This window comes from Cololabis saira, chromosome 19 (genome assembly GCF_033807715.1).
Source record: "Cololabis saira isolate AMF1-May2022 chromosome 19, fColSai1.1, whole genome shotgun sequence".
Classification (NCBI taxonomy): domain Eukaryota; kingdom Metazoa; phylum Chordata; class Actinopteri; order Beloniformes; family Belonidae; genus Cololabis; species Cololabis saira.
The window spans coordinates 13191272-13217522 of NC_084605.1; the positions used below are offsets into that span (position 1 = coordinate 13191272).

The following is a 26251-nucleotide window of genomic DNA, read 5'->3' on the forward strand; positions in this document are numbered from 1 at the left end:
GCTGAATGTTTATTCCCTCTTGTTTTGGGCTTTCGACAATTATTCTCTGTCCTTTTGTATTCTCTTAAAACACAATAAATGAGACAAATTGTGTTTTCCTACTTGTTTTTGAATGACAGTGTTAGGAACTCCCAGAACACCATGTTCATCGAAACAGGATGTTCTCAAAGAAATATGCTCATTTATTCATCTTCAACAAAATAGGATGGCTTGATACACTTTACACTGGGATTTTAACTAAGAACCTTGTTGGTGTTAAAAAGCAGATTGCAGGATGGAGACCCCTGTGAATCAATGTGTAGGAAAATAATGTAGGAACTGAATTTTCATTGAAATACGCATAAATATATATTACAGTGACCTCCGGAGTTGTTTTGTTGAAAAAAAAAAGCGTTTTTGGGAGCTTTGCTAAAATCAGCCACTTTTTCCTCTGAATACGTGCCCTTATGTCTTGTAAAACATATTAAATCCTACATAAACTTCTCACATAGTCATTTTCACATAAGGTCAGGTATCATTTTTGAAAAAAACCCTAACCTGCAATTTGCTCTTTAAGTCACTGTGCTACAGTAAGTACCAAACAACATGCTGCCCCTATTGCCCGTCACAGCGTTATTCTTTCTTCAAAAGTATGGGATGTCACCATCGTTTATGTATCTATTTTCACGGTTGTGCATTTCAAAAAAGATCCAAATTGTAATTTCTAAGAATGAATTGATTAAGTGATGTCAGTTTGGTGTCAGTCAGAAACCCTGTCCCTGGTTCCTGACGTGAGTGGCTCGTTGGTCAGGAACAACAGCAAGCTTGGGTTCCCGTAGCATCAGCCAGTGGCGTCAATTCAGTGGAAGCTAAGGTATGGCAAGGTTACGAGTCACAGAACTTAACTAGAGTATCAATCAACATATCCAGCAAATACTCATCATCACAGAAGTCTGCTATGTAGCTTATCTGTGTGGTCAAGAACATTGGAACTTTTTCAAATGCATTCTCGCTCACTGCAAAAACTCAAAAAAAAGGAATATTTGTCTTATTTCTAGTTAAAATGTCTAATTTTTAGTCAAAAAATCTCATTACACTTAAAACAAGAGTCATCACCAGAAAAATTACTTGTTATTTTACCATGTTCACCTGTTTCAAGTAGATTTTCACTTGAAATAAGTAGAAAAATCTGCCAGTGGGACAAGATTTATCTTCTCATTACAAGCAAAAAAATATTGTTCCACTGGCAGATTTTTCCACTTATTTTAAGTGAAAATCTACTTGAAACAGGTGAAAATGGTTGTTTTTGAGTCTTGTCTTAAATGAAATGAGATTTTTTTTGACTAAAAATTAGACAAAGATTTTCAGTTTTTGCAGTGTATAATAACTAGTGAAATCGATCATGTTGTTCTGATTTGCATTTGTAGTTATTCTATATGTATTAAGTAATAGAATAATCAATACAAATAGACACAGAGTAATTCCATAAATGTGTTAAAAAAACAAACATTTACATTTTCCCTTGAAGCCAAGGTGTGGCGGCTGCCGTACCTTGGCATACTGAATTGACGCCCCTGGCATCAGTTTTTCTGAACCAGAGCCAGTGCTACACTGGTCAAAACAGAAAGAACTTGTTTCACATTGGGTGCTGACTCTACCAGCAACTGAACTGCTTTGATGAAAGAGGGGTTATGCGAGCCCATCTAGCCAGCTGTGGTTGGCCACGCCTCAAGGCCCCGTCCCGCTCCCAGTGGCAGCTGGTTGTTTGGTTTGCATGGCAGCTGTGTTTGAACAGATTCAATTTTCAATTCAATTCAATTTTATTTATACAGCGTCTATTACAACACAAGTTGTCTCTAGGCGCTTTCCAGAGACCCAGCACAGGTAAATGAGAAACACACTGCACAGTCTTTTTTTGAACTGAATTGATATTAAAAGGGATGTACAATTACTGACCGTCTGCCAAACTTTACCAGCTTGTCGGTCAAGAGTTAACACTTCCTTTACTTATTTATTTACGCCTTGTTTTATTTTCCATATAGTGATTTCAAAATGTGTATGAACCCGGTTATTATTTAAGCAATGAATCCTGTTTATCACAAGAACAATGACGGAAAAGGTTTTACGTTTAATAGGGCTTAAAAAGAAAAAGCACGTAAAGTGACATATGTTGTCTGAATGGGTTAACTGAGTATTTCTACTTGTTTGTTTTCAGTCCAGTGATTTCTAACCTTCTATCTGTTATTATTGAGATTTAAATATGACGTCATTAAATATCCTGACCTCCAAAGAATCAGTGAAAACTGAAAAGTTTTAGCCGTGACTATGATTGTAAAAATCATCACGTAAAAGCTAATGGATTTATTTTCTTGGTGACTATAATAAAACCAATTTGCATTTGTTAACGAATCTATTCTGATGCAGATTCAAAGTTGCTGGCATTTTTGTAACTCCCAACAGATTTTTTTGTCTATATAGAGTCGTATTGATCTAGCTTTCAACAGTTAACACACCAGAGAGGTTTATTCCTTTGTTGCTATCTAAACGTCTAGACTGAGACAAGGGATCAAGTTTTAGGTAAGAATATAAAAAAAGTTAACAAAGTCAAATGAGGTGAAGCTGCTTAAGATAAACAAGTTTTTCCTCCCCTGTTTAAACTTGTAAATTAAAGAACATTATTGGCCCCTGCTGTTAAAAACCTGTACACATTGTACATAATTAAGCTATACATTTATAGTTCCCTTTTACCACATCCAATGAAGGAAACACAACTATTCCTATAACCACCTGCTTTATGGACCTTGGAGTCATTAAGCTGTAGAGGAAAAGTGCAGACCGGCAGCCTAATTAATGCGTGTTGTTGCCTCCCTGAAAAGCCCTGTTATTCACTCCCGGCCCAGACACAAAGCCTAGTCCAATGTTTTGTGTGCTGCTTTCAGGCCTTGTTAAAGAGGAACATGTTTACCTGGGTTTGTCCAGCAGTCTGCATCCATCCACCAGAGGTAAATGGAACATGAAGGGTTTAGTCAGGCTCAAGAGAGACCATTTAGTTGGGGATGCTGCAGGCAGCATGGACAGTATTTCATGGCAGGGGTATCTCTTTCTGGCTGCGATCTGTGGTGGAAGTGACAAAAATATGACCCTTGGTGCAGCTATGACCCGAGTGGATTACCTGCATCTGGTGCTGTTTCCTCACATTGAGGCCAATTATACATTTTCAGCTGTTGTGTGCATAAACTACACTGAATTTATATCACACTGAGAAAACCTAGACTATACAAATTGATGGTTTCTTCACACAAAAAGGGTTTTCAGATTTAGAATTGAATAGAATAGAATAGAATAGAATAGAAGACTTTATTGATCTCCCAGAGGAGAAATTCAGTCGTGCAGCAGCCAAAACACACACACGCTCAACGGCTTATACAAAAAATGTAAAGTAGAAATAACCAATAAATAGTTAAATAATAAAAAAGAGCAATATAAAAAGTAGAAAAAGAGAATGTACAAGAGAAAAAAAATAGTTAACACCAAAAAACAGATAATATTTACAAAATATATAAATATATTACCTTTTTTATACACAGATTGTCATGCTTTACAGTACATGACTGTCATTGTTTGATGGAAGTCCTGCAAGGTTACCAAGGCAACGATTGAATCCAGTTTCATTTTGGCTGTTCTTTCAGCTTGCAAATCCTCCAGCAGTGACCTCATAATTAGATTTGTCTTATTCATGCTCACAGCAACAGAGGATTGGAGACAAATTAATTCTTAACATTGATTAGTATTTGAAGGAAGAAGAGTGAGTTCTGTGACTTTAGTCTTTATGCACAGAAAAAAAAAACAGGATCCTGTCGTTTCTATAGACTTGCAGGTACATTATTGAGGCTTTGTTTAAACAAGAGTGTGTCAGATGTGTATAATGGAACGTGACAAGGGGAAGGTCTGGGAGCTCTGCCATGTTCAAGGTGGCCTCGGCCCAATCCATTAGGCTAAATACAGCAGTTACTTGAGGCTTCATTTAGTCAACAGCCTCCACCTGACCCACTAGAGCACACGGAGTGATGAGGAGGCACATATATATGTTTTATCATTTTCTCACCTCGGAGATTTACAAGCTTTTCTTGATGTAATAAAAAGATCTGAAAGTCTGATGCAGCCGTGGTGTCTAAGATGGCGACAAAACCAGAGGCTTGAGGAGCACCATTGGTGGTAAATCTCTGAAGAGTCTGTGCAGACAAGAAACATCCCTGCCTCAACTATGATCTACAAGCGTCATGATGTACAAGTTGTCCCCCGGCCACAACCTTGCCAGCAGCCCCATCTGCAATCAGTTACATCTAAGACTGTTTCATTTCTTTTATGAGGTGAGATTTATATCCGCTTCCTCCCAGTTACCCCCATCGTTCCCGTGAGGGGGGATCACAGCAGATGTGTCCTGAAAGGAAGCACTTCATACCGTTCATACAGATCAAGAAAAAAAGTCTGCAACTCACATAAACAATACAAGGTGAACTCTGACCACTTTGCTCTGGCTGCTGCATCACGTCTCTTTATTTTTAGATTGACAGAAAGCGAGCCGCCAAAGGTCTGATACAATTTCATGCTTGTGAGATGTGAGTGCACATTTTATCTTTGTTGCATTTCATACTGCCAGTGCTTACAGTGAACAATGAGATACTAATGGAAACACAATAGATTCTTGTTTTCAAAAGGGGATTGTGGTATTGATATAATCTGCATCAAGTCATTTAATTGGAGAAAAACGAACGCATTAGAAGCTTGGATCTTGTTAAGAGTGTGTGGATTTTGTGTATCAGTAACAGACCAGACGTGCGTGCGTGCGTGCGTGCGTGCGTGCGTGCGTGTGGTGTATGTGGTGTGTGCCATGCGTGTAGTAAGCTCAGAGCCGCAGTGGAAGCATCCTCTCTCTGCTCCCTCCTTGAGACACCTTACTTGTAGTGAGCAGAGCCGCAGGCCCTGGCCACTCCTTCCCCTCCTGCAATTGGAAGAGGGAGGCCACCTCCCTCTGCTGGCTCATTGGTATGCAGGCGACGCAGTGTGTGTATGAGGAGAGGGGAGAGCGAGAGAGGTAGCAGTCAGTGCGATGGGATAGAGGAGAGCAAGGAGGAGGAGGAGGAGAGTGAATGAGAGCTGCTGGACCTGCCTCGCTCTGCACGCCTGCCCGTCGTCTGCTGAAACTGGCTTTACCGACACTGAGCGGAGTCACGGCCCGTCCACAGCACCGACACACAACACACACACACCCTGCCACCGGCATCCCTCCACCTGCAAGGATAACCCGGAACCAAGCTGACCAGGTTTTCTCCATCATCAGCATCAGCAGCAGGGGGGGCACACATCAGCATTGAAGCAAGCAGAAGCTATCATTTAGGCTCCAGCTTCTACCTGACCTTATCTCCCTCCACCTTCTCCCATCCTCATCCTCATCAGCACCACTCCTCTCTTGCTCCTCCCTATGCCCTTGTCCTCAGCGGCTCCTCTCACCTCCCTGGCCAGTATATGGATAGAAGCTCCCTGTTTCAGCTCATACAAGAGCAGGTGAGTAAGCAGCGGCGGGGGTTTCTATGGTTACAGGCTCCTGGCCACCTCGCCGTCTACTACCCAGGGACTGAGACATGGATGGTTGTGGTGGGAGCTGATGTCAGGATGGATAGCAGGGGCTGTTTGCACGGCAGAATGAGAACACAGGACAGCATGACTGATGCGTCCACTGTGGGGGCACGTCTCCCCCCCGAGGGGCACAGCAGGAGCGGGACCATCGCGTCGTGGTTTGCAGAATTGATAATGGAAGGGGCTGATGTGTGAATGGATGAAATTACACGTCCAGTATACCTGCTGCCTCAGCATTTGTAGCAATAGATGCAATAGTGTTGTTTTTTTCTCCTAGTGATTTGAATTGCTTTTGTTGTACATACCACACATCCAATTTTATCATCTCAGGGTCACGAAAACCAAACAGTCAACATTTATACAGCTTTATGTCTTTCTCTCTAAAACAAAGCTATTATTTGGTTTTAAACTCCTGGCTTTTCTCGGCTATGTTGTTGAATATTCTTGGCAAGCCGAAATGCAGACTTGGTGTAAAATGTTCTTATTCACATCTGGTTTCCAAGAATCCTCCGGCCAAACCTCCATTTTTACTAACCAGTCATATTTAGCTTTGGTCTACCATCTCCAGATTTAACAAACCAGATTGCATTTGAGGGAGGATCCTTCCCATATAGCACATTTATATTTAGGTTGTGGTTCTTGAAGGTGCAAGTGATTTATGCACGTGTGTTTGCTGGTATTCGATGTCCCTTGTGTAATTCCAATGCCTCATGATTTCGGTAATGAGCTGGCCTTTTGGCACGTGTGGGTTGATTGGCAGATTGATCAAGCAATCATTTTGTCCAAGGGGGAGATATTGATTGCCTGGGTCCGGGGTTTAGGGTTTGCAAGTGGCCTGTCAGCAGCATGCTGAACAGACCCAAGGGAATGCAGATCTCTGATCATGTGCACCGTTGCTTTTTTTTTCTTCTCTTTTTTAAGTCAGTGTGTGTGATTCTTAAATGTGCGGTGGAAGCCTGTGTGGGTTGACTGAGAACATGCCATGTGGTTGCAGCCTTGAGTCATTCACTGGATAAACACTTGAGATATAAATACTTAGTGGTTCCTGACCCATATGTCTTCCTTCACCTCTGCTTTTGTATGTGGTATCAGGGAGGTGGAACCCGTCTGTGTCAATATCAGTTTTCATCTTAGGTTAGTGCACGGGCTGAAGATGGAGCCAATATTTCCACATTGTAAACAGCTAGTTGTTTTATTGATTGCGGGCTGTGTTTTGCTTATGCCAGTATGTTCTTATGGACAGTTTCCGCTCGAGCAGGCCACAGTGCCTTTTTCGGCTCAAGTCTGAATTAGATCACCCTGGCCATCTTTATTCCACCTTTGGGACTCTACGTGGTGTCTTTTGATTTGTGAGAGGTCCCTCTAATTAAACCAGAATGAAATGAAACATGCCAACAGCTTTTGGACTGCGAACAGGCTTGCTTGTTCTTGTTTCTACAAAACCTCCTGCCTGTCTAAACACTGAGCACTTTTTGCCTCATCTTTATCCAGGAAAATGTTTCGTAGAGCATGCCGGGTGTTGTTGTGGAGGCATCCAGTTTTATCCTGTCACATTCACTGGATGCTTCCACAACAACCACAGTGTCCCATCACTCCACGAGCAACTCCACAGGCACACCTGGAGGTCAAGAGCTTTGCTTGAGGGCACTTCTAGTGTATTTAATAAGCAGGGGTTATTATTACTGCTTCATTTATTTTAATTTAGGGGTCTGACTCAGCAACCGCAGACTTTTTTAGTCTTGTATTTCATTTTCAATAAATGCTATTGTTAGTATTTTGTAGGGCTGGGCGATATATCGAGATTTTAATATATATCGATATATTTTCAACGCGATATGGTACGAGACAATATCGTTTATATCGATTTAAAAAAATTTTTTTTTTTTTTTTTTGATTTTGATATAGCTTATTTTGTGACAAATTGACTTGAATGTTTTATTTGAGATTTGCACAAATGTTTTGTTATTTGCACAACTGTCAACCTCAGTGGAAAAGTCTGCCTGTTACTGTCTACATTGTATTAATTGTACAGTGTATTTTAATTTAATTGTTATGCAGGAAAGGGATATTTGTTTTATTTTATTCAAGAAGCATTTTTATTCTATACATGCAGGCAGTTTATTTTTATTTCATTTGTTTTATACATTCTGATATTGTGCAGATCTCTGTTAATAAAGGTACCTGTGTGACATTTGGCATGAGGCTTTGTATTAAAACTGATTGTTTTTTTAAGGGTTTGCCTCAGAAAAAAATGAAGCTAACAGAGATGCTATGCTATAATGCTTTGGGGGAAACCCCAATTATGGCACAGAAAAAATATCGAGATATATATCGAGTATCGCCATTCAGCTAGAAAATATCGAGATATGACTTTTGGTCCATATCGCCAAGCCCTAGTATTTTGTTATTTTTCTTGGCCATTTATATTTTACTAGAGGGCTGGATGCCCCCGGCTTGGTTTATTTCCCCCTACAGTCAAACATACATCAGTGGTTAAATGCAACAAACTGTAATGCTTGAGGGTGTAATGTAGGTTACTAGAATTTGGAATTAGACTGAAAACATGGGTCTCAAGGAGAGAGGATGTTTTAAACATGCTACAGTGAACCACATGAAAATGCTGCAAGGGGAAAGAAAGATAATGCAACTGTGGCAACATGAGTGAGTTTATTAGTCTTTGTCTGTGGGAGCTCGCAGTGCTGAGCTCTCGGTATTTCTGGCCTGTGCATGCTCACACATATAAGCTCTTTCTACTGCAGTCCTGTGATAAGGCAACTTGACGGTTGCCAGCAGTCATCCACTAAAGTTTCCCATCATTAGTTGGTGAATATCTCCTTGCATGTCTTTCAGTTCCTATCTGGTATATTTATATCTCGCCTTGGGGTTGTGAATGCTTTTCTGACATATTCACGTCAAGTGGAGAGAATGAGGCTCTTATGCACTCCTCGCTATCACTACTCCGGCTTCTAGCTGCTCGTACGCTCTGGAAACACCAGGAAGCGTTTAAAGTAAGGAAAATTCCTCGGATGTGTCCCGTCTGTTGTGTCCACTCAAGGACGGAGAACGTTTTATGTCTCAGGGCCGTCACATCACATTGGCTCAGCAGTTCATTCTGAAAGTGTTGGTAGTAACAGCACAGCAGCACACACGTTGTGATAGTTACACATTTAGTGGCCAAGTTGTGCTCTGATTCTATGCACAAATGCTCTACCTTGTAAATGCCACTGCCGGCTGCAGACACACAGCTTCATTCAAGCTCTGTGTTCAACCTACTCTGTAGTGCTGGCTCTGCGCCACTGTGTTAGTAATGGCACTGGCTCCAATGTGTAAATACTGTTCATTTTACTATCAGCATCAACTTTGCACGGCCTTTTGGACAATTTATCCAAATAAAAGTTATGTGAATGAAAACACCTTTTCAGTCTCTGGTTGACCTGACTGGACAATTTGGTTTTGAGTAATGGCATTTTATGCCAGTTGATTAAGTAATCGATTCAGGCCAAAACAGTTTTATCTTGATATATTTGGCCAAGTGGTATTTAATTCAGAGTTATGTGCAAACATGGCTCACCCTAAATTAAGTAAAGACCACCGAACCACCTAATGATATATGAAATAAATAATAATTTGAAGGGGATCTTTACCCGATTACGGCTCTAGTAGAACAGTTAAAGTTCTTCCGTCATGAGTTTGACATCAATTAAACTAAATGCATGCATGCATGCATGTATGATACGTTTGCAGTAGTAGCTACAGATTTGGGGATACAAAATACAGAGGAAGCTGCTCTTCTCGGCATCATGTCTGAAAGTTGACCTGTCGTGGCTTGGTGTCTGGGTTGGAAAGGTTCACTCTTGAGCTCCTAGGAAACAGAAACATTACTTAGCGGTTGATTGGGGTCAGTCAGAGCTGCTGTGTTGAAGGCGATAGAGGCCCTGGAGGTTAACACTGAGATCATTAGCCTGCAGTCCACATTCCACACCTTTTTGCCCTTCTCCATGTACTGTATACATTTTCATCCTGTGTCTTAACCCATCTTCTCTCACTTGCAATTGAGCCATCCAAGTTAAGTCTATCTTCCCCTGCAGCTCCGCCTTCCGTCTATAATCTCCCAGCCCGCCTCTCCTTGCACCTAAACCCAGACTTTGTCTCAACACAGCTCTTTTCTTATCGCAACGGTCTCATTCTATGCATCTGCATTTACATTTCATTCGCTTAGAGGCATGTGAATGCTTCCCTCCTTTCATCTCCTGTTTTTCTCCCCCCTTTTGTGTCTTTCCTTTTGCCTCTGGAATGCCAATATGTCGGCCAAAAAAAAAAAGGGGAAATGCAAAAGAGAGAGAGAGATGACACACAGGCGACTAGTAGCCATGGCAACACATGCGGCTTGTCAAAGTGTCGTCCTCACCAGTGTTGGATCGCTTCAATAACTGCTTCTTTCTTAGTGCTCTTCCCTTCCTTCTCTCAGCCCTGTCTTTTCTTTGTTACTGTACCCACCCTCCCCTTTTCATGTGCACCACCAGCCTATGAAAAAGTGCATTCATCACAGGGATCCTCATCTTGGTAATTGATAACCCCAACTGGCTACAAGATACAATCCTTACCCCCCTTGTATCCCCAGCACACAGTCTCCCCTGCATAACTTTTCTCCCTGAATGATATTGGACAGTGAAGACAAAGGTATCTCTGCGGTGTGACGGCTCAATATCAAGTCTTGCTTTGTGTAATAGTGCACAAGCAATTAGGCTAAACATGCGTATAGGCCCTGCATTTCTACCTTACACATAAAGCGTATGCGTAGCCTAGAGACGTGCTGACATATGGAAGCTGACAGTAATCAGGCGTCCCCAGTGTGGCTCTCTGTTCCTCCCCATCAGGCTGGGCTGAGCCAGAAGCACATTAGAATCTGATCTATCTCTCCTCTGTGGGAAGAGGATGCAGAGCACTGGAGTGTGTCACAGCCTGCTCACAAGAATAAGAAGAAGAGGATTCATGGACAGACCGCTAGACTAGGCAGACAATCATGCTGTATAACAGCCAGTGGTGAGGCATTTTTAATCTTTCTTCCTCTAAGTTTCATCTCTGTCCCCTCACTCGCTCCCTCCTTCCTCTTGTTTCATACCATTTCTTCCATCTACTTTAATGTCATCATTTTTTTCCCAATTTCTTTCATTTCATCAACCCTCCAACCACCCACATACCTCTCCCATTTTCCACTTCTTGCAACTCTACCGTCTTGTGTGCTCCATACATGTCATCTCAGTACACTCCACATTGCAAACAGCGAACGTATCAGAGAAAGAGAAAGAGCCATGTTTTAACGAATATCCATAAAACCCAGAGTAAAAGGGGATTATCTAAAAATAAACATGAGTTTTTGCCATCTGCCACCTTGGTTCTTTTTTTTTTTGCTGAAATTTAGTTTGATATGCATCTTGAGATTGCAAGTTATTGAGTTTAGCTCATTACCAGTTTAATGTTGGGATTAGAGTGGGGATTGATGAGGAAGATAGACACTTTCCATGGACTTTGCCTGTGGTTTGTCTTCAAACATTGTGAAGTTCTTTTGGAAGACAAGATTGACAATAAAATATATTGAGGGTTGGGATGGAGGAAAAAAGACACACAGTTCTGAATGATAGATGATGAATGAGTTTGATGCCATCTTCCTCATGGAACTGGTGGGGCATCTTTGTCGAACCATTCAGAGGAGAAGTCACAGGGGGATTCTTCTGGTGGACGGGACCAACGACGATCCAGAGTGACTGATGACACACTCACGCAACATCTGAAAGCTCACTCGTCCCTGCAGCAACAAGACACTGTTGATTTACCATCCAAGCCATAACGAGGTTGTCTTAGCTTTCAGGAAATGCTGAAATGAGAGGCAGCAAGGACTCTTCCCATGTGGTGTCTTTGTACTGCTTCACTTTGTCCTCAGGCTCATTTTAACAAACACAGTAAAGGCACACTGTGGTGAGCCGGCGTGAGAAATTAACACTCCATTGAAGAGCTATTGAATTACATTTAGGGAAGGGACGGTTGGGAAGAATAAAGAGTAATACATTCTCACACACACAGAAAAAAAAAAACCCATCATAATATAAACCAAGCATAGATATGCACCCTTTGTTTTACAAGCCTCTTTTAACCTGGTGTTATTTTAGATTACTGTGCTCAGACATTTTTATGACACTCACTTACTTAAATCAATTACGAGAAGCGCAGGCATCAGCAGTATTAACCCCGGTGGTCGTGGGCTTCAGTGAGTCAGCCGTGATTATTAAAACCTGGCTGCACATGTGACCACGGATGGAGTCTTACACTCAAGTGATGCATCCACCGAGAATCAAAGACTGAAAAGTTGGCTTTAAGTAATGCAAAATGATTGTTTTTTTCTTTTGTGACACTGCAATACAGTGTGTTTTAGAACGACTCACTCATCCGTCTTCTGTCGCTTGTACCAACAATGACAACCTCCCTGTTGTTTTGTTTAACAGACTCGCCGCTATCTTTTTTTTTTTTTTTTTTAATATCTTTTTATTTCACAATAATTTTCACAATTCACATTTTCACATGCATGATTTCTATTATTCCCACATCCCTCCCCTCCCCATAATTACCCTATAGGGAAAAAAAAAACATACATTAAGGGAGAACAAAATTAAATAAATATTAAAAAAATAAAAAATAAATAAAAAAATATATAATGGCAGCAACAGCGATATCAAACTATATATATACATATAAACATACAAACATACATACATATAAGGCACAAGTTCGAAAATAAAGATACTCATTGGTCCCCTTTGGAAAAATTATCCAGTTTTGAGAGTAATGGGAACCAAAATTCTTGAAAAATATGAGCACGGTTGTATTTTTCTAAAGTTCATTTTTCCAATGGTAAAAAAACTGAAATTTGATCCAAAAAAAACTTGAAAGTTGGAGGGGAATCATCTTTCCAAAGTAAAAGTATGCATTTCTTAGCGAAGTATGTGATCATAATTAATATCCTGCTTTTTTTCCGGTCTAACTGAAGATCCAGTGTGTCATTTAATAAATACAAATTGGGGCTTAACTCAAAATTAATTTCTAATACTGATTGTGTGAAGGAATGAATTGATTTCCAGAAACTTATTAAAAGGTCACATTCCCAAAACATATGTACAAATGTTCCATCGATTCTTTTACATCTTGGACATTTTGAAGAGATATCCTTGCTGGCTGCACATATGACCACGGATGGAGTCTTACACTCAAGTGATGCATCCACCGAGAATCAAAGACTGAAAAGTTGGCTTTAAGTAATGCAAAATGATTTTTTTTTTCTTTTGTGACACTGTGTGTGTTAGAACGACTCACTCATCCGTCTTCTGTCGCTGCTACCAACAATGACAACCTCCCTGTTGTTTTGTTTGACAGACTCGCCGCTATCTTTTAATTATTTTGAAGGTATCGTGGAAGTATCACAGCTTAACTAATACACTTGTCAGTGTCTGAGCTTATGCTGTTGCTGTAATTTGTCACCATAACTATATTTTGTGTCTGTTTATAAATCTCAGCTGTCGTTTTACTGATGCAGTCCCCGTGAGGGCAAACTGACACTTTATCTCTGCTGTGCTCCTTATTAAAACATCAGGATGCATAAACTGTCTAATGCAACTGTTGGCATGCACGCAGGGTTCATTCTTATAGTCTGACTGGGCTGTGGGTGTTTCACTTCTTTTTTTTTTACTTTTTCTTTTCCAGCTGGACCCAGAGAACACCGGTTTTATCCCAGTGGAGAACTTCACCAGTTTGGTGGAGCACCATGAGCTGCAGCTGGACCCATCCAAACTGGACATGCTGTTAGCCCTCGTCCAGAGTAATGGAGAGGGACAGGTGTGCTACCAGGAGCTCATTGAGCTGGTAGGTGGGAACCGTGGCCACGCACGCATGAACGATCACCGACAGTATAGCTGAGCGATTGCATGAAATATTTAATGACCTGCAACTCAGACACAAAGTTACACACATTTCACAGTTTTGTTGGATTTCAGAAAGGTTGCAGAATTGATTCAGACAGAGCCAGCCAGCTTTGCACTGACAAAAATTGACCGGATCATTCTGTTAGTTGTCCTGCAAAAAGAAGGATCAATCTCTCCAGTTAATACGTCGGTAAATCCAGACACTTCACAGCAGAGCACAGCCAGCGCTAGAAAAACACCCACACCAGGCTGAGCGAGAAAATTATGAAAGCAATATCTTTTGTTTATTGCAACTCAAATATTCAAATGCAATTATACTCTTAGGAAATTAATATAAATAAAATATAGTATGGCTGTAGTGTGTTGTGTTTGTAATTTACCAAACACACTTTGCAGGTGGCCTTTCATCATTTGTAGGAGTTGGAGTTTGTCTATGATCAAATTCAGTCACTATGCACTACATAATGGACTATATTGAGGGTCTACTATTTTGCAGTGCTTCTAAAATAATAAAATTAGATTTTATATACCCATATATCCTATATAGTGGACTCACAACCATAAAAACGTTAATTATCAGAGCAATGATTGTATGTTTTAATATGTTGTATCAAATGAAAGAAAGAATACGTTCCTTTAACAATTGCAAGTCATGTTTGAGAGAGAGATTTTCTATTCTCTTTTATGGATTTCTGAGTTTAAATCACCATTTTATATATTTAGGAGTTGGGATAACAGATTTAGTAGCTGACGTGTTTGTCCTGAGCGGAAATTATGAAGAAAAGAAATGTCCTGAAATTAATTTGATTAATGCAATTTGTATTCTTATTTTCTCTTGCCACCCTTAAGAGTGTCTGTTTTGAGTCAATATTTGGCGTCTCTGGCTCTACGTTTTCAGCCTCTTCAGTTCATGTATCCCCTGCTTCTTCACCTGTCTGTTTACCATTATGTTCCTATTAGAAATTCATGTAGAGATTTACATACCAAGTGCTGATTTTTCTCTGAGCACATAGCTCTGCACCTGTCTGTGGCTCCTGGCATCACATGACAGTGAGGGCTGCAATCAATTCAGCGCAATGCAATTCCTGGCATCTTTTTTACTTCTTTAAGGTCACTTCCTGGTCTGATTCTTCCCTCCATGTTGTGTTACTCTCAGTTTGCAATGAAAGCCACATGAGGCCACACAATTTGCAGCTGGTCCCATTTCTGAAGTCTCTGGCACTGCAGAGCAGAGAAATAACTGTAAAGATGCTGCTCCTGCAGCAGCATCAACCCTCCCCCTTTTGAGAAAACTACAGCTCCCTTCGTTTGCTATTACTCTTTTTTCTTTTCTTTTTGTACCACTTTATTTCTTTGCAATCTCATGCAAACCTCTGGAACCATCATTTCATTTTGTCTCCTTTCCCTGTGTGTGTTCACTAAAAATAACCATCACTAAAATAAATAAATGAACAATGGTCTCACCTCCATCAACATCAAGGAGAAAATTGCTCATCAGCCAAATGCAAATTGCCTTCGATTAACACAGCATTGGTAGTTGCAGGGAGTAATCTGCAGTAATGTGACAATGCTCAGCCTCAGACTTATATCAACCCTCAGGTCTGACTTTTAAAGATTTATCTGATAGACACGTGAAAGGGTGCACATGCGTAGAATTTGCATATATACAAACAGTATTTAAAAAAGTATTTCATGCTGCTTCCACCCACTTCCTTCTTGTCTGCACCCCCACCCGGTCTACCTGATGCACACAGACCGATTGAAAGGCATACAGATTTGCATTCATATACATAAGCGCCAGCAATGCACATTTGCTGAGTAATTTAGAGGATATTCAAAAGTGGATGTGTATCCGGCCTTCCACCGTGCAGCGGGTGATGTGTGAGCTCTGCAGGTGTCTCTTTTCTGGAATGAGCTCTACGTCTGGCACGTTGCCTGACATTTTCAGCCAGGTCATCTGCAAATACCTTCAGCATTCTTTCTCTCTTTGAAACTCTCAAGTTTTTCTTTTTTTTTCCCTTCAAGTTTCTGGGGCCCTTTAATTTTCCACAGTTTGTTTCTTCACATTTTGCACTGATGTGTGATGTTGTGAAGAAATTGCTGCAGTCTTCAAGTAACAAACTGTCATCACAAGAGACGAAGATGAGCAGGCACTAATTCAGCTTTCTTGTTCTACGATGCTAAAATGCTTTTGCCTGGAGGACTGGACTGATTATAACAAAAAGGAGTCACTGAATGGTCACTTGAACATATTTATAAAAGTCTTTGCTCTAGCATATACTGTAAAGACAAAGTTGTTGTTAAAAAATGTGGCCATGCTCATTCCTCTGTTCTCACATTTATAAGTAGCAGTCCACAGTGACACATCTCTTATTTGTAAAGTATGCTGCTGCTGCCATGATATTACAGCCACTACTTAAAGTGGTGTCTGTATTGATTTGTGGTCTGGCCTTAGTGAAAGATGGAACACCCCTCCGGTTTATTAAAATGGACGTAGTGAGGTGCAGAATGTGCGTGTCTGTTTATGTGTACTCGGTCGGTGCAATTTTAAAGCTTTCAGCTCAAAAGCTGGCAAGATTTCTCTCAGCTGTGTCTAATGGGAGTGTTCAACATTTGTCTGCTTTGTTGTTCGACATTCACTCTGCGAGTTTTGCAGTTACGAATCCCCGCTGCCTCCCTCGACCTTAGTGGGTGTAAATGTGTTTGAATCGCACCGTTAGGCAACAGCTTCTCTGGTGTGCGTGCATGAGTGGGTATGTGCACAAGTAAGAGGCTGCCTCACACATCGTTCACGTTCAATCCATCTTTCATGCAGGGCGATCTTAACTGGGGAGCTCCATCAGTTCAGCCAGAGGGGGGAGAAAGTAGCACGCTGCTAAAACCTCTCTTGGGGAACTGTGCATACCCTCATGCACACACACATACAGATATATGTATATGTATATGTATATGTATATTATATGTATATGTTTGAAAGGTGTCTTTATGTGACTGTTAACCAAAAGAGCAAGTGTGCAGAAATGCCTGACACAGCAAAGGCAACTTGACATACATTCTACAACCAGCTTTTCATTTTTGAGCAACATCACAGACATCTTTTAGATTCTGAGATGAAAGAGCATCAGTTTATGATCTCAGGGAAAAAGTGGGTCATCTTGAAGTCTGATATGTTCCTGCGGGTCTGTGTGCACATATGAATTCCTGTCAAAATGTCATGTTCCAGTCGTTTTCCCTTCAAGTGGTATGTGAGTGATTTTTACTTGAGATCCAAAATGGCGTCTATGGTTAATTACATGGTTTTTAGAGGGTGTTTTTGTTGTTTTAAAAGCGAATCTTATTCTTCATGTTACTAGTAAAACTGTCGCATTGTGCCTGCTTTTTACCCTTTTATTGAAATTAGAACTGTTTAGATATTATTTTTCCTTTTTCCTTCTGATACCTGGGTTTTGAGTACTGACTGGATATTAGTGTCATTTCTTTTTTAAATAACATCAATAAAATATATCTATTAAAAAAGAAATTCATGAATCAGACTTAAAAAGTCTGTTTTTAAGCTGGTTGCCTCTTTTAGCTGACATCAAGCATACTGCTCTCAGACTACTTGGAGAAAACAGCTTCAGAGAGGTACAGTATATCTGACCTGGGAAACTGTACGATGGTTTTTAACAACTGACAGGGGTTGGTCGTCTAGGACAGGGGTTCTTAACCTTTCTGACCTTGGGGCCCAATTTTTTCAGTACAGAGTGGCCCGAGGCCCGTTAAATATTAACACTGTATAGCAGCGAAGGTCCAGAACATCATAATATATATATATATATATATATATATATATATATATATATATATATATATATATATATATATATATATATATATATATATATATATATATATATATTCAAGTAGCCTCATAGTTGTATCAACATCTGCATCTGACTGTTATATTAAAAAAGTACATATTTGCCCATTAACATGTGTAACTTCAATTACACATTTTTTTCTCTTAAAAATAAAATAAATAAATAAGATTTTATTTTATTTTTCAAATGCTATCTTATTTTATTTCTTTACCAGCAGTTTGAATTCCCCCTTTTCTTTGTTAATTGTCTCAACACATTTTTATAATAAATTAATATAAACACATTTTAACAATTTAAAAGTTTTGCAGTTTTTCTTTCTTCCCCTTAATCTTATGCCCTCACTTTCTGTCGTTCAGTGAGAGAACTGAGCTCTAATTTCTCCTGCCAGGACTTTAAATCTGGGCTGGATGGTGTCAGGTTCTCATGCACATGAGAAGGTGCTCATTGATGAACCTGGAACGATATTTAGTTTTAATTATGTTCATTGTGGAGAAAGCTGCTTCACAGCTGTATGTGGACCCAAACATGTTTAAGATGGTCAGCTTATTTTCTGTGACTTCAGTTCAGACTTGAGTGGATATGTTTGATGAAAAACTTTGTGTTTTGTTTCAGTGGCGTTTTACTTTCGCACTTTGAACGCCACGGTCTCTGAACGTATGAGACACTGGTTTTGTCCCAGTGGGAAGACTGAACCAGGATGAATCTGTCCATTCCGGGTTGAACTTCCCTTTCCACCTGTTAGGCTTCTCATCTCTGTAAGAGTCAAGCTAATTACTTACTAAGTAACTTACTAAGTTTTATTTACATTAATAAGTTGTCAGGACTGCGCGTGTCGGATTTCATCCGAGCCTGATCAGCTGAGACGGCCGGGCAGAACCCGCAGCTCTCTGGCCGCTGCAGCAGAGTCACTTTCCGATGCTTTTGCGAGCCCGAACAACAGTCCAGTCCAGCAGACACATCTACATGTACAATCCTTCAGCAGTAACGACGGAGCCGCCCGAGCGGCACCGACCTCCCCTGCTGCGCGGACGAGTCAGGATAAATGATCACGCCGCCCTCGCTCGCTCTGGGCGCAGACCCAAGTAATCGATCCCTGATCCTGGCGGATCTAAACGTACTCTGTGCAAAATGAAGGATTTTCTCTATAAATACACACCATTTCTCTTACTATTACACCTAGAGCTAGCTGAGGGTCTTCTTCTCCTCATTTGGTCGGGAGTTGCTATGCAGTCCCGCGGCCCTCGCGGCCCACACGTACAAAACTGAATTTTTTTCGCGGCCCACTAGATGGCGCTCGCGGCCCAAGTGTGGGCCGCGGCCCTATGGTTAAGAATCACTGGTCTAGGATAACAAAGTCTGCAGTTTTTTCCGTCATTGCTCTGGTGATTTATGTCATTTCTGACAAGCAAACTCCAGAGATGATTCTGTTTATAAGAATTACTTGGCACAGGATGGTGCACAGACATAAACAGTCTTTTAGCAGTTTTGGTGAGTATCCCCATTATTGGTATTGGTATCAGAACATTTACAGTCCAGATATGGCACTTTGATTTGCCCAGGAATTATTGTTAGTTATTTCTTGAAGTCCATTCAGTTTTTTGTGGTCCAGTCGGTAACTACACTGTACTTTCAAGTTTTGAAGAGTTTTAGTGCTCCCAGAGCATCACTCTCCAGGGACACAAATGTTACCTGTCAGCATTAAATGCTGAACCAAATTTCTAGACTTTCTATTTTAAATGGATTGCTGATGCACTTTGGTTAAGTGTCCTAAAGTGAAGCTTTTGTGGCCACAAACTGCAGAGAGGGAAAAAAGGTGGATTCTCATTTTAAAAGGATTTGGACAAGAAAGAACCTGAGTATCTGGGTCAGGGCAGAATCAGCGAGGCTCAGATATGCAGCGATTTAGATTCTGCTGCAAGAATGCATGCGAATGTGCAAAGTAGGTAGGGATTTTTGGACCTCTGGATGACTCACAAAATTGATTGTCTTTGCAAATAGTCACAGTGTTAGCCTGGCAATGTTCAATCACTGTGTAAGCTTGGTTAAGATGCTCAGTCTTGTTACTTTTTTTTTTCCCAGCAAACACATATTTCTTGTGTGAACCAAGGAAAGTAATGCAGAGACAGTCAGAGATAAACTCTGAGCAAAATTGTAAGCATTTATGGCCTCTTTTTCTCCATACCTGCAGTGCAGGCTCCTGAATGCCACTTAAATCACATTTTAAAATTACTACTAATTAGTATTGAGCTGCTAGGAACTGCCCATGTGGCATGGCTAATTAATCCATCAAGGACAATTGACTAGAGCCCTGAGCAACATGTACGCTGGTGAATGTGGAGCCTCAGAGAGGAGGAGGACGGACCTTTCTGCTTAAAACACACATACACTGCTCTCATTTTGGCCCAATCAGGTGCTCCAAGAGGTGAAGACTATCTTTAGCTTAATGTTCGCAGCCTCAGCATTGAGTATTCCCTGCAGCTACAGCCTCACCAGGGAACTTCCAGAGTCAGTGATGCTTAAGTCAGAGGTGTTCTCCCTGCAAAGTTTTATTGATGCCATACGATTCTCAGCGCGCACATCGCTCTGTCACTCCTCTCAGCAAGCTTTCTTGAGTTTTGACTGCTCATGCAAGTCTTATTGTCTGTTCACCGTCTCCTGTCGTCACTTCAAAAGGCTGCTAATGCTCACTTTCGAGACGGCAGTCCTGCGTCATAGAAGGTGCCGCAAAGTGACAGGTATGCTAAGCCAAGTCTTCTGGGGGAAATATAAAAAACGGTTTCTACAGTATGAATGGAAGATGCTATGTGGAGGCAGCAGGTGTTTTCACAGGGTTAAACACAGGCTAAATAAAGAGAAAGAATACATTCACCCCCCAAAAAAAGAATATTTAACATTTTGTCTGGGACTTTCAGGAATAATAAAGGAGCTGTATGTAAGAGCAATAATAAAACGAATCATAAAATGACCCCGATATGTCAACAGACATTTAAAAATCATGTTCATTTCAAATACTTATGTCACTGACAACAGCACTCAAGCCAGGATATTCCAGTTTAAAAAGAGGAGTTGCAGCCCTCAACTGATGTTTATGTTGTCATTTTTTGTTTTGGCCTGAAGCTCCACCCTCCACCTATCTCCCAATCACAAAGTCAGTATTGTTTCGGCATCCGGGTTGCCAGCTCGGCTCTAATTATCGCAGCAGCCGCTACGAACGTGTTGGATGAAAAAATGTCTAGCTTTCCAAAAACTAAAAGACCTTGTTATGAATCCGAGTTACGTCGTGACAAGGTCCGAAATAAAACAAGGATTTGTTTTTTTTATTGCCATGGCAGCCTACGTTCCTGCTGCATTCTGCAGCCTACCTGGCAACCTCTGGTCGGGGGGAGGAGGGGGAGGGTACACGCCGCTCAACAATATTTTGAAAGTGACTGCAGTACCAGTTTTGCCCATTTCTTACAGACAGCTCCTTTAACATGTTAGGAAAGAGAAAGGGAATGTGTCACCAACAACATCCACCACACTCAGTGAACCAAGCTCAGGCATGCCTTCTCGTGCCTATTTACTTCTTCTACTTTCACTCCCTGCCTCAAGAATAGTGTATATGTAATTTCCGGGACCTATTTCTGTATTAAACATCCAACCCTCCATCTTTGGGAGGGTCAGCACCTCAACACCATTCTACTTATCTCAGAGCAACAGGCCCATCTCACCATCACTGTTAAAGCTGAGGTGTCATATTTAGCCACAATAAGGGTCAAAGCCACCTCTTTACGTGCTAACCTCCAAAAGGGATTACCACATTTCTTTTGCATAGTTTCCTAAGTGATATCTTTAAAAAACGTATTTTTGGGGGACTTCCGGTGACGTCATGGTAGGAGAAGCTGCCTGATTCTCACGCTGCGGGGGAAAAACCCTTAAAAGCTAGCCAAATCAATATTTAAAACTTGCATCTCCGACCAAAAATAGTCCAAGATGTCCACCTCAAGAAAGAATGTCGAAAAGAAGAATAACTTGTCCCAAAAAGACGGGAAACGAGATAAGACGGACGCCGAAACGTGTACGGAGGAGAACATGGCGGCGGTGCTTGCAGAACTACGGGACCTGCGAAGAGAGCATGCGGAGGCCTCCCAAGACACGAAAGTAAGCTTATCCAGGGTGGAATCCACCCTGGGGGATGTTCTGGAGCGCACGACTATGTTGGAGCAGCGGGTCACCGACGTGGAGCAGAGGGTGAGCGATGTGGATGATAAAACGCTGCGTCATGAGAGGGCCATCCACCATTTACTTCAGAGAGAGGCTAAACTGTCCGCCAAATGCGATGATCTTGAGTCAAGAGCACGAAGGAACAACCTGCGCATATACGGTGTGAAAGAGGGCGAGGAAAGGAATGATATGGCCAAGTTCGTTACGGACTTTTTGCGCACCTCATTTGAAATACCGGAGGAGACGGACCTGTGTGTGGAGAGAGCGCACCGCGCACTAACCATGAAACCAAAGGACCCCGCTCCTCCGAGATCTATCATTGTCAGATTCTCTGACTACAGGATTAAGGACAAGATACTTCAATTTGCCTGGAAAAAACGTGGGGTGACTCATCAGGGCCAGAAGATTTTCTTTGATCAGGACTACACATCAGACGTGCAGAAGAAGCGCAAGCAGGTGCGAGAGGTGATCAAACAACTGAAGGAGAGAAACGTCAGAGCGCAATCCCCGTTCCCTGCCCAGCTGAGAATACATCTGGACTCCGGCGTCAGGACCTTCTCCACCCTCGCAGACGCGGCCCCCGTTCTCAAGGAGATGGGAATACATGTTAAGGTGGATGAATGGGAGCTTCTTCAGGAGAAGCTGCTGCAGCGCGGCTCTTCATCTAAGGCGCCGGCATCATCAAAGGAGCCGCAAAGGATGACAAACGCGGACCTGCGGACTTTTGTTCAGGGTGAAAAATAAAAAACTCGGATGTAAGTAAACTGTTTCAGAAAAAAATAAGACTGCGCTGGCTATGGACCAGGCATCTAAGAGATACATTTGGCTAGACTGTTAAATATTAAAAAAATAAAAAAAAATAAAAAAAAATGAAGAAAAAAAAATGAAGAAACATATTTAAGAAGTAACAGGGTTTGTTTTTTTTTTTTTTTTTCTCCCCCCCTCGGTTGAGAAAGGGCTTTTATTGTTTTGTTTTGTTTTATTTTGCTATAGCAAATATGCAACTCTAATCACCAATTTGGCTGTTAGATAGTTGCAGCAGCACTACGTGCGTTTACCCAGAGAGGTTATAGTCACAACTCTCTGTCCTCAGGGAAACTGGTTAGTAGGCTATGTGTTTTCAACCAGTTGGATGTTTGGAAGTCAATTTTTGCCTTTCTATGTGTGTATGTTCATTATTTACATCATGTTCGATGTTTGTTCTTATTACTTTAAGTGTGCAGTCAGATGCCGTATTGCAGACATTCAATAGGTGCATTATGTTGAAGCTGAAGATTTGTGGGGGAACAAAACTGAGAGACAAACTTAACTTTTTCTCATATGTAAATGAATAACTTGATCATTGTGTCATATAATGTCCGTGGATTGAATCATCCCATAAAAAGAAAAAAGATAAATAACCAGCTAAAAAAAATGCATTGCTCAATTGCCTTACTACAGGAAACTCACCTATCAGAAGGAGAACATAGAAAATTAAAGAGGGAGTGGGTAAATCAAGTATATAGTGCTTCATCAGGAAAAAAGAGGGGGGTAGCTATCTTAATTAATAGGACACTGGCCTTTTCTTTAGAAAAAGTTATTGAGGATAAAATGGGGAGGTTTGTCATGATAGTAGGTACAATAGGGGAGATGGAGATATCCATTTTGAACGTGTATGCTCCAAACGAATGCGATCAAAATTTTTTCAGGGAAATAGCAAACGTTATTGCTAGCAACGCAAAGGGCATGCTAATAGTCGGGGGCGATTTTAATTCCATACAAGATGGAAGATTAGATAGAATACCTGCGGAGGGCGGTCCCCAAACTAAAAAAACAAAGATACTTAACAATGTAATTTCAGAATCAGGACTCGTTGACCCTTGGAGATTTAAAAATCCAAAAGGGAGAGATTTCATTTTTTTTTCAAATGTTCATAACAGCTATTCCAGGATCGATTTCTTTTGTGTATCCCGACAACATTTATATAAAATAACAGATTGCCACATGGAACCAATAACACTGAGCGACCATGCACCTGTTGTTTTAAATGTGGATCTAGGTAGAGAAAACTTTTTTAGGTATTGGAGACTAAATGTTTCGTTACTGACTGATACAGGCGTAGTACAAGAGCTGAAACGTGACCTAGAAGAATATTTTGAGATAAATGATAATGGAGAGGTAACACCATCAATCCTGTGGGGGGGAGCTAAAACAGTAATAAGGGGGAAAATGATTCAAATTGCATCAAGACTAAAGAAAATGCGATTGGAAGAACAACTTAAGTTAGAAAGCAAAATAAAGCGGCTGGAATTGGAACATAAAACCACTGGGGCACATAATATCCTATTAGAACTTAAAGAAACTAGGAAGGCCTTAGATAAACTGCTCACATATAAAGCGGAGGGGGCTTTAAGATTTTCTAAACAACGTTATTATGAAATGGGGAACAGAGCTAGCCGCTTGTTAGCTTTTCAACTCCGGAAATCTCAGGCTAGCCGTGTGGTATCCAAGATTATGCACCCCTCAATGAAAAAAATAGTATCTCATCCAAAAGAAATAACAGATGCTTTTGCATCATTCTATAAAAACCTCTATGCAGAGCCTAAATTACAAACAAAAGATGACAATGCTGAATCTTTTCTGGCCAGTTTAAACTTACCCTCACTGTCAGAAGAAGAAGGATCACACATGATATCAGATATAACAGAATTGGAAATTCGGGAAGCCATCAAAAAACTAAAAAACAACAAATCCCCAGGGAGCGACGGACTCCCTGGAGAATTTTATAAATGCTTCATAGATGACTTAGTGCCAGTACTAACAAACGTTTTTAACCACTCTCTCTCCAAAGGCGATCCACCAAATACATGGTCGGAAGCTATTATTTCAGTGATCCACAAAGATGGTAAGGACCCAACACTTTGTGAAGGATATAGACCCATTAGTTTAATATGTAATGACCAAAAATTATTAACCAGTATTCTGGCAAAGAGGATGCAGAAGATTATAACAAAATTGATTGACGTGGATCAGACAGGCTTCATACCTGAAAGACAGGGAACCAATAATATAAGGAGAACACTGAATATTATAACATGTGCTAAGAAGCACATGCAAACCTCTATGCTAATCAGTTTTGACGCACAGAAAGCGTTTGACACAGTTAACTGGCAATTTCTGTACAAAACATTAGCCGCAATGGGATTCCACCAGAAGTTTGTAGAATGGGTAAGGGTGATATATACAAACCCAAGGTCGCGAGTTAGAGTGAACGGTTGTTGTTCAGACTTTTTTAACCTTGAGAGAGGGGTCCGGCAGGGGGACTGCCTCAGTCCCCTGCTTTTTGCCATAAATATAGAACCCCTAGCGGCATCAATTAGGCAAAATGAAACTATAAAAGGCATAAAAGATGAAGGTCAGACAGAACACAAAATTTCGCTCTACGCGGATGACCTATTAGCATACATCAGTGACCCAATCTCCTCTGTCCCTGCATTGATAAAAAATTTAAAGGAATATGGTGAAGTGTCCGGTTATCAGATTAATCAATCTAAGTCTGAGGCAATGATGTTGGTAGGGGATTGGCCAGCAAGTTTGGCAGGAAGCTTTAAATTTCGATGGTCTAACCAAGGGTTCAGATATCTAGGAATCATTATAACTTCTGATGTATCGCAATTGTTTAAGGCTAATTATGGTAAATTGTTGGGTGAAATTAAAAACGATCTTACACGATGGGAAATCCTCCCTCTGTCCATAATAGGAAGAGTGGAAACTGTACGAATGAATGTGCTACCCAGGCTGCTCTTTATGTTTCAGTCCCTCCCCATAGAGGTCCCCATTCCTACATTTAAAAAAATTAACAGCTGGCTATCTAAATTTATTTGGCAAAATAAAAGACCCAGAATTAAATTTAAAAGACTGTTATGCTCAAAACAAGATGGAGGCCTAAATCTTCCTAACCTGAAAAAATATTACTGGGCAGCCCAGATCAGATCAATGGTCGCATGGATAACTCAGGATAAGGACACCATTTGGGTCGAGATGGAACGGAGTGTGTGCCCAAAACTGCCCTTAGATACATTTCCATTCACGAGTTGTGAAATCTGGGGGAAAAACAAAATCCCAAACCAGTGGGTGAAAACTACTTTAAAAGTATGGTCAAGGGTGAGAAAAAAGATGAAACTCCCCACCTCGATATCTAGAGTAATGAGAATTGCACATAATGTGGATTTTCTCCCCTCTACATTAGACATAAGGTTCAAGAAGTGGGAAGAGAATGGTTTAATCTTACTGGATCAACTATTTGAAGGAGAAGTCCTGATGTCTTTTGAACAGCTACAACGCAAACACAATCTTCCAACCCATGACTTTTTTAAGTACCTTCAACTAAGGCACTATTTACAGAAACACAAAGAATGGGATGCAATAACTGCTTTGCCATCCAATATAGAACAGTTTTTTATGCAAACAATTAAGGGGAAAATTAAGAAAAAGATAATATCACACGTATATAGAATACTACAGGAAGAACTAACAGATAACAGCCTGGACATCAAGGAAAAATGGGAATTAGAGATGAACACCATAATTTCAGATGAAAATTGGGAAACATCATGCAGGGAG

General features: G+C 40.8%; 1 protein-coding gene across 3 annotated transcripts in view; it reads left to right on the forward strand.

Annotated features, from left to right (window-relative positions):
• rhbdl1 (rhomboid, veinlet-like 1 (Drosophila)) overlaps positions 1 to 26251 on the forward strand; it is a 68245-nt gene that overhangs the window by 7705 nt on the left and 34289 nt on the right. The window contains exons 1-2 of one of the 3 annotated variants that reach the window (XM_061708147.1): positions 4230 to 4349; positions 13369 to 13527. In XM_061708147.1, the coding sequence (XP_061564131.1) occupies positions 4260 to 4349; positions 13369 to 13527 (249 nt within the window). In that variant the 5' untranslated portion in view covers positions 4230 to 4259. Of the gene's footprint in view, positions 1 to 4229; positions 4350 to 5064; positions 5545 to 13368; positions 13528 to 26251 lie in introns of those variants that run through there. The other 2 variants (XM_061708148.1, XM_061708149.1) reach the window with 2 other exon arrangements.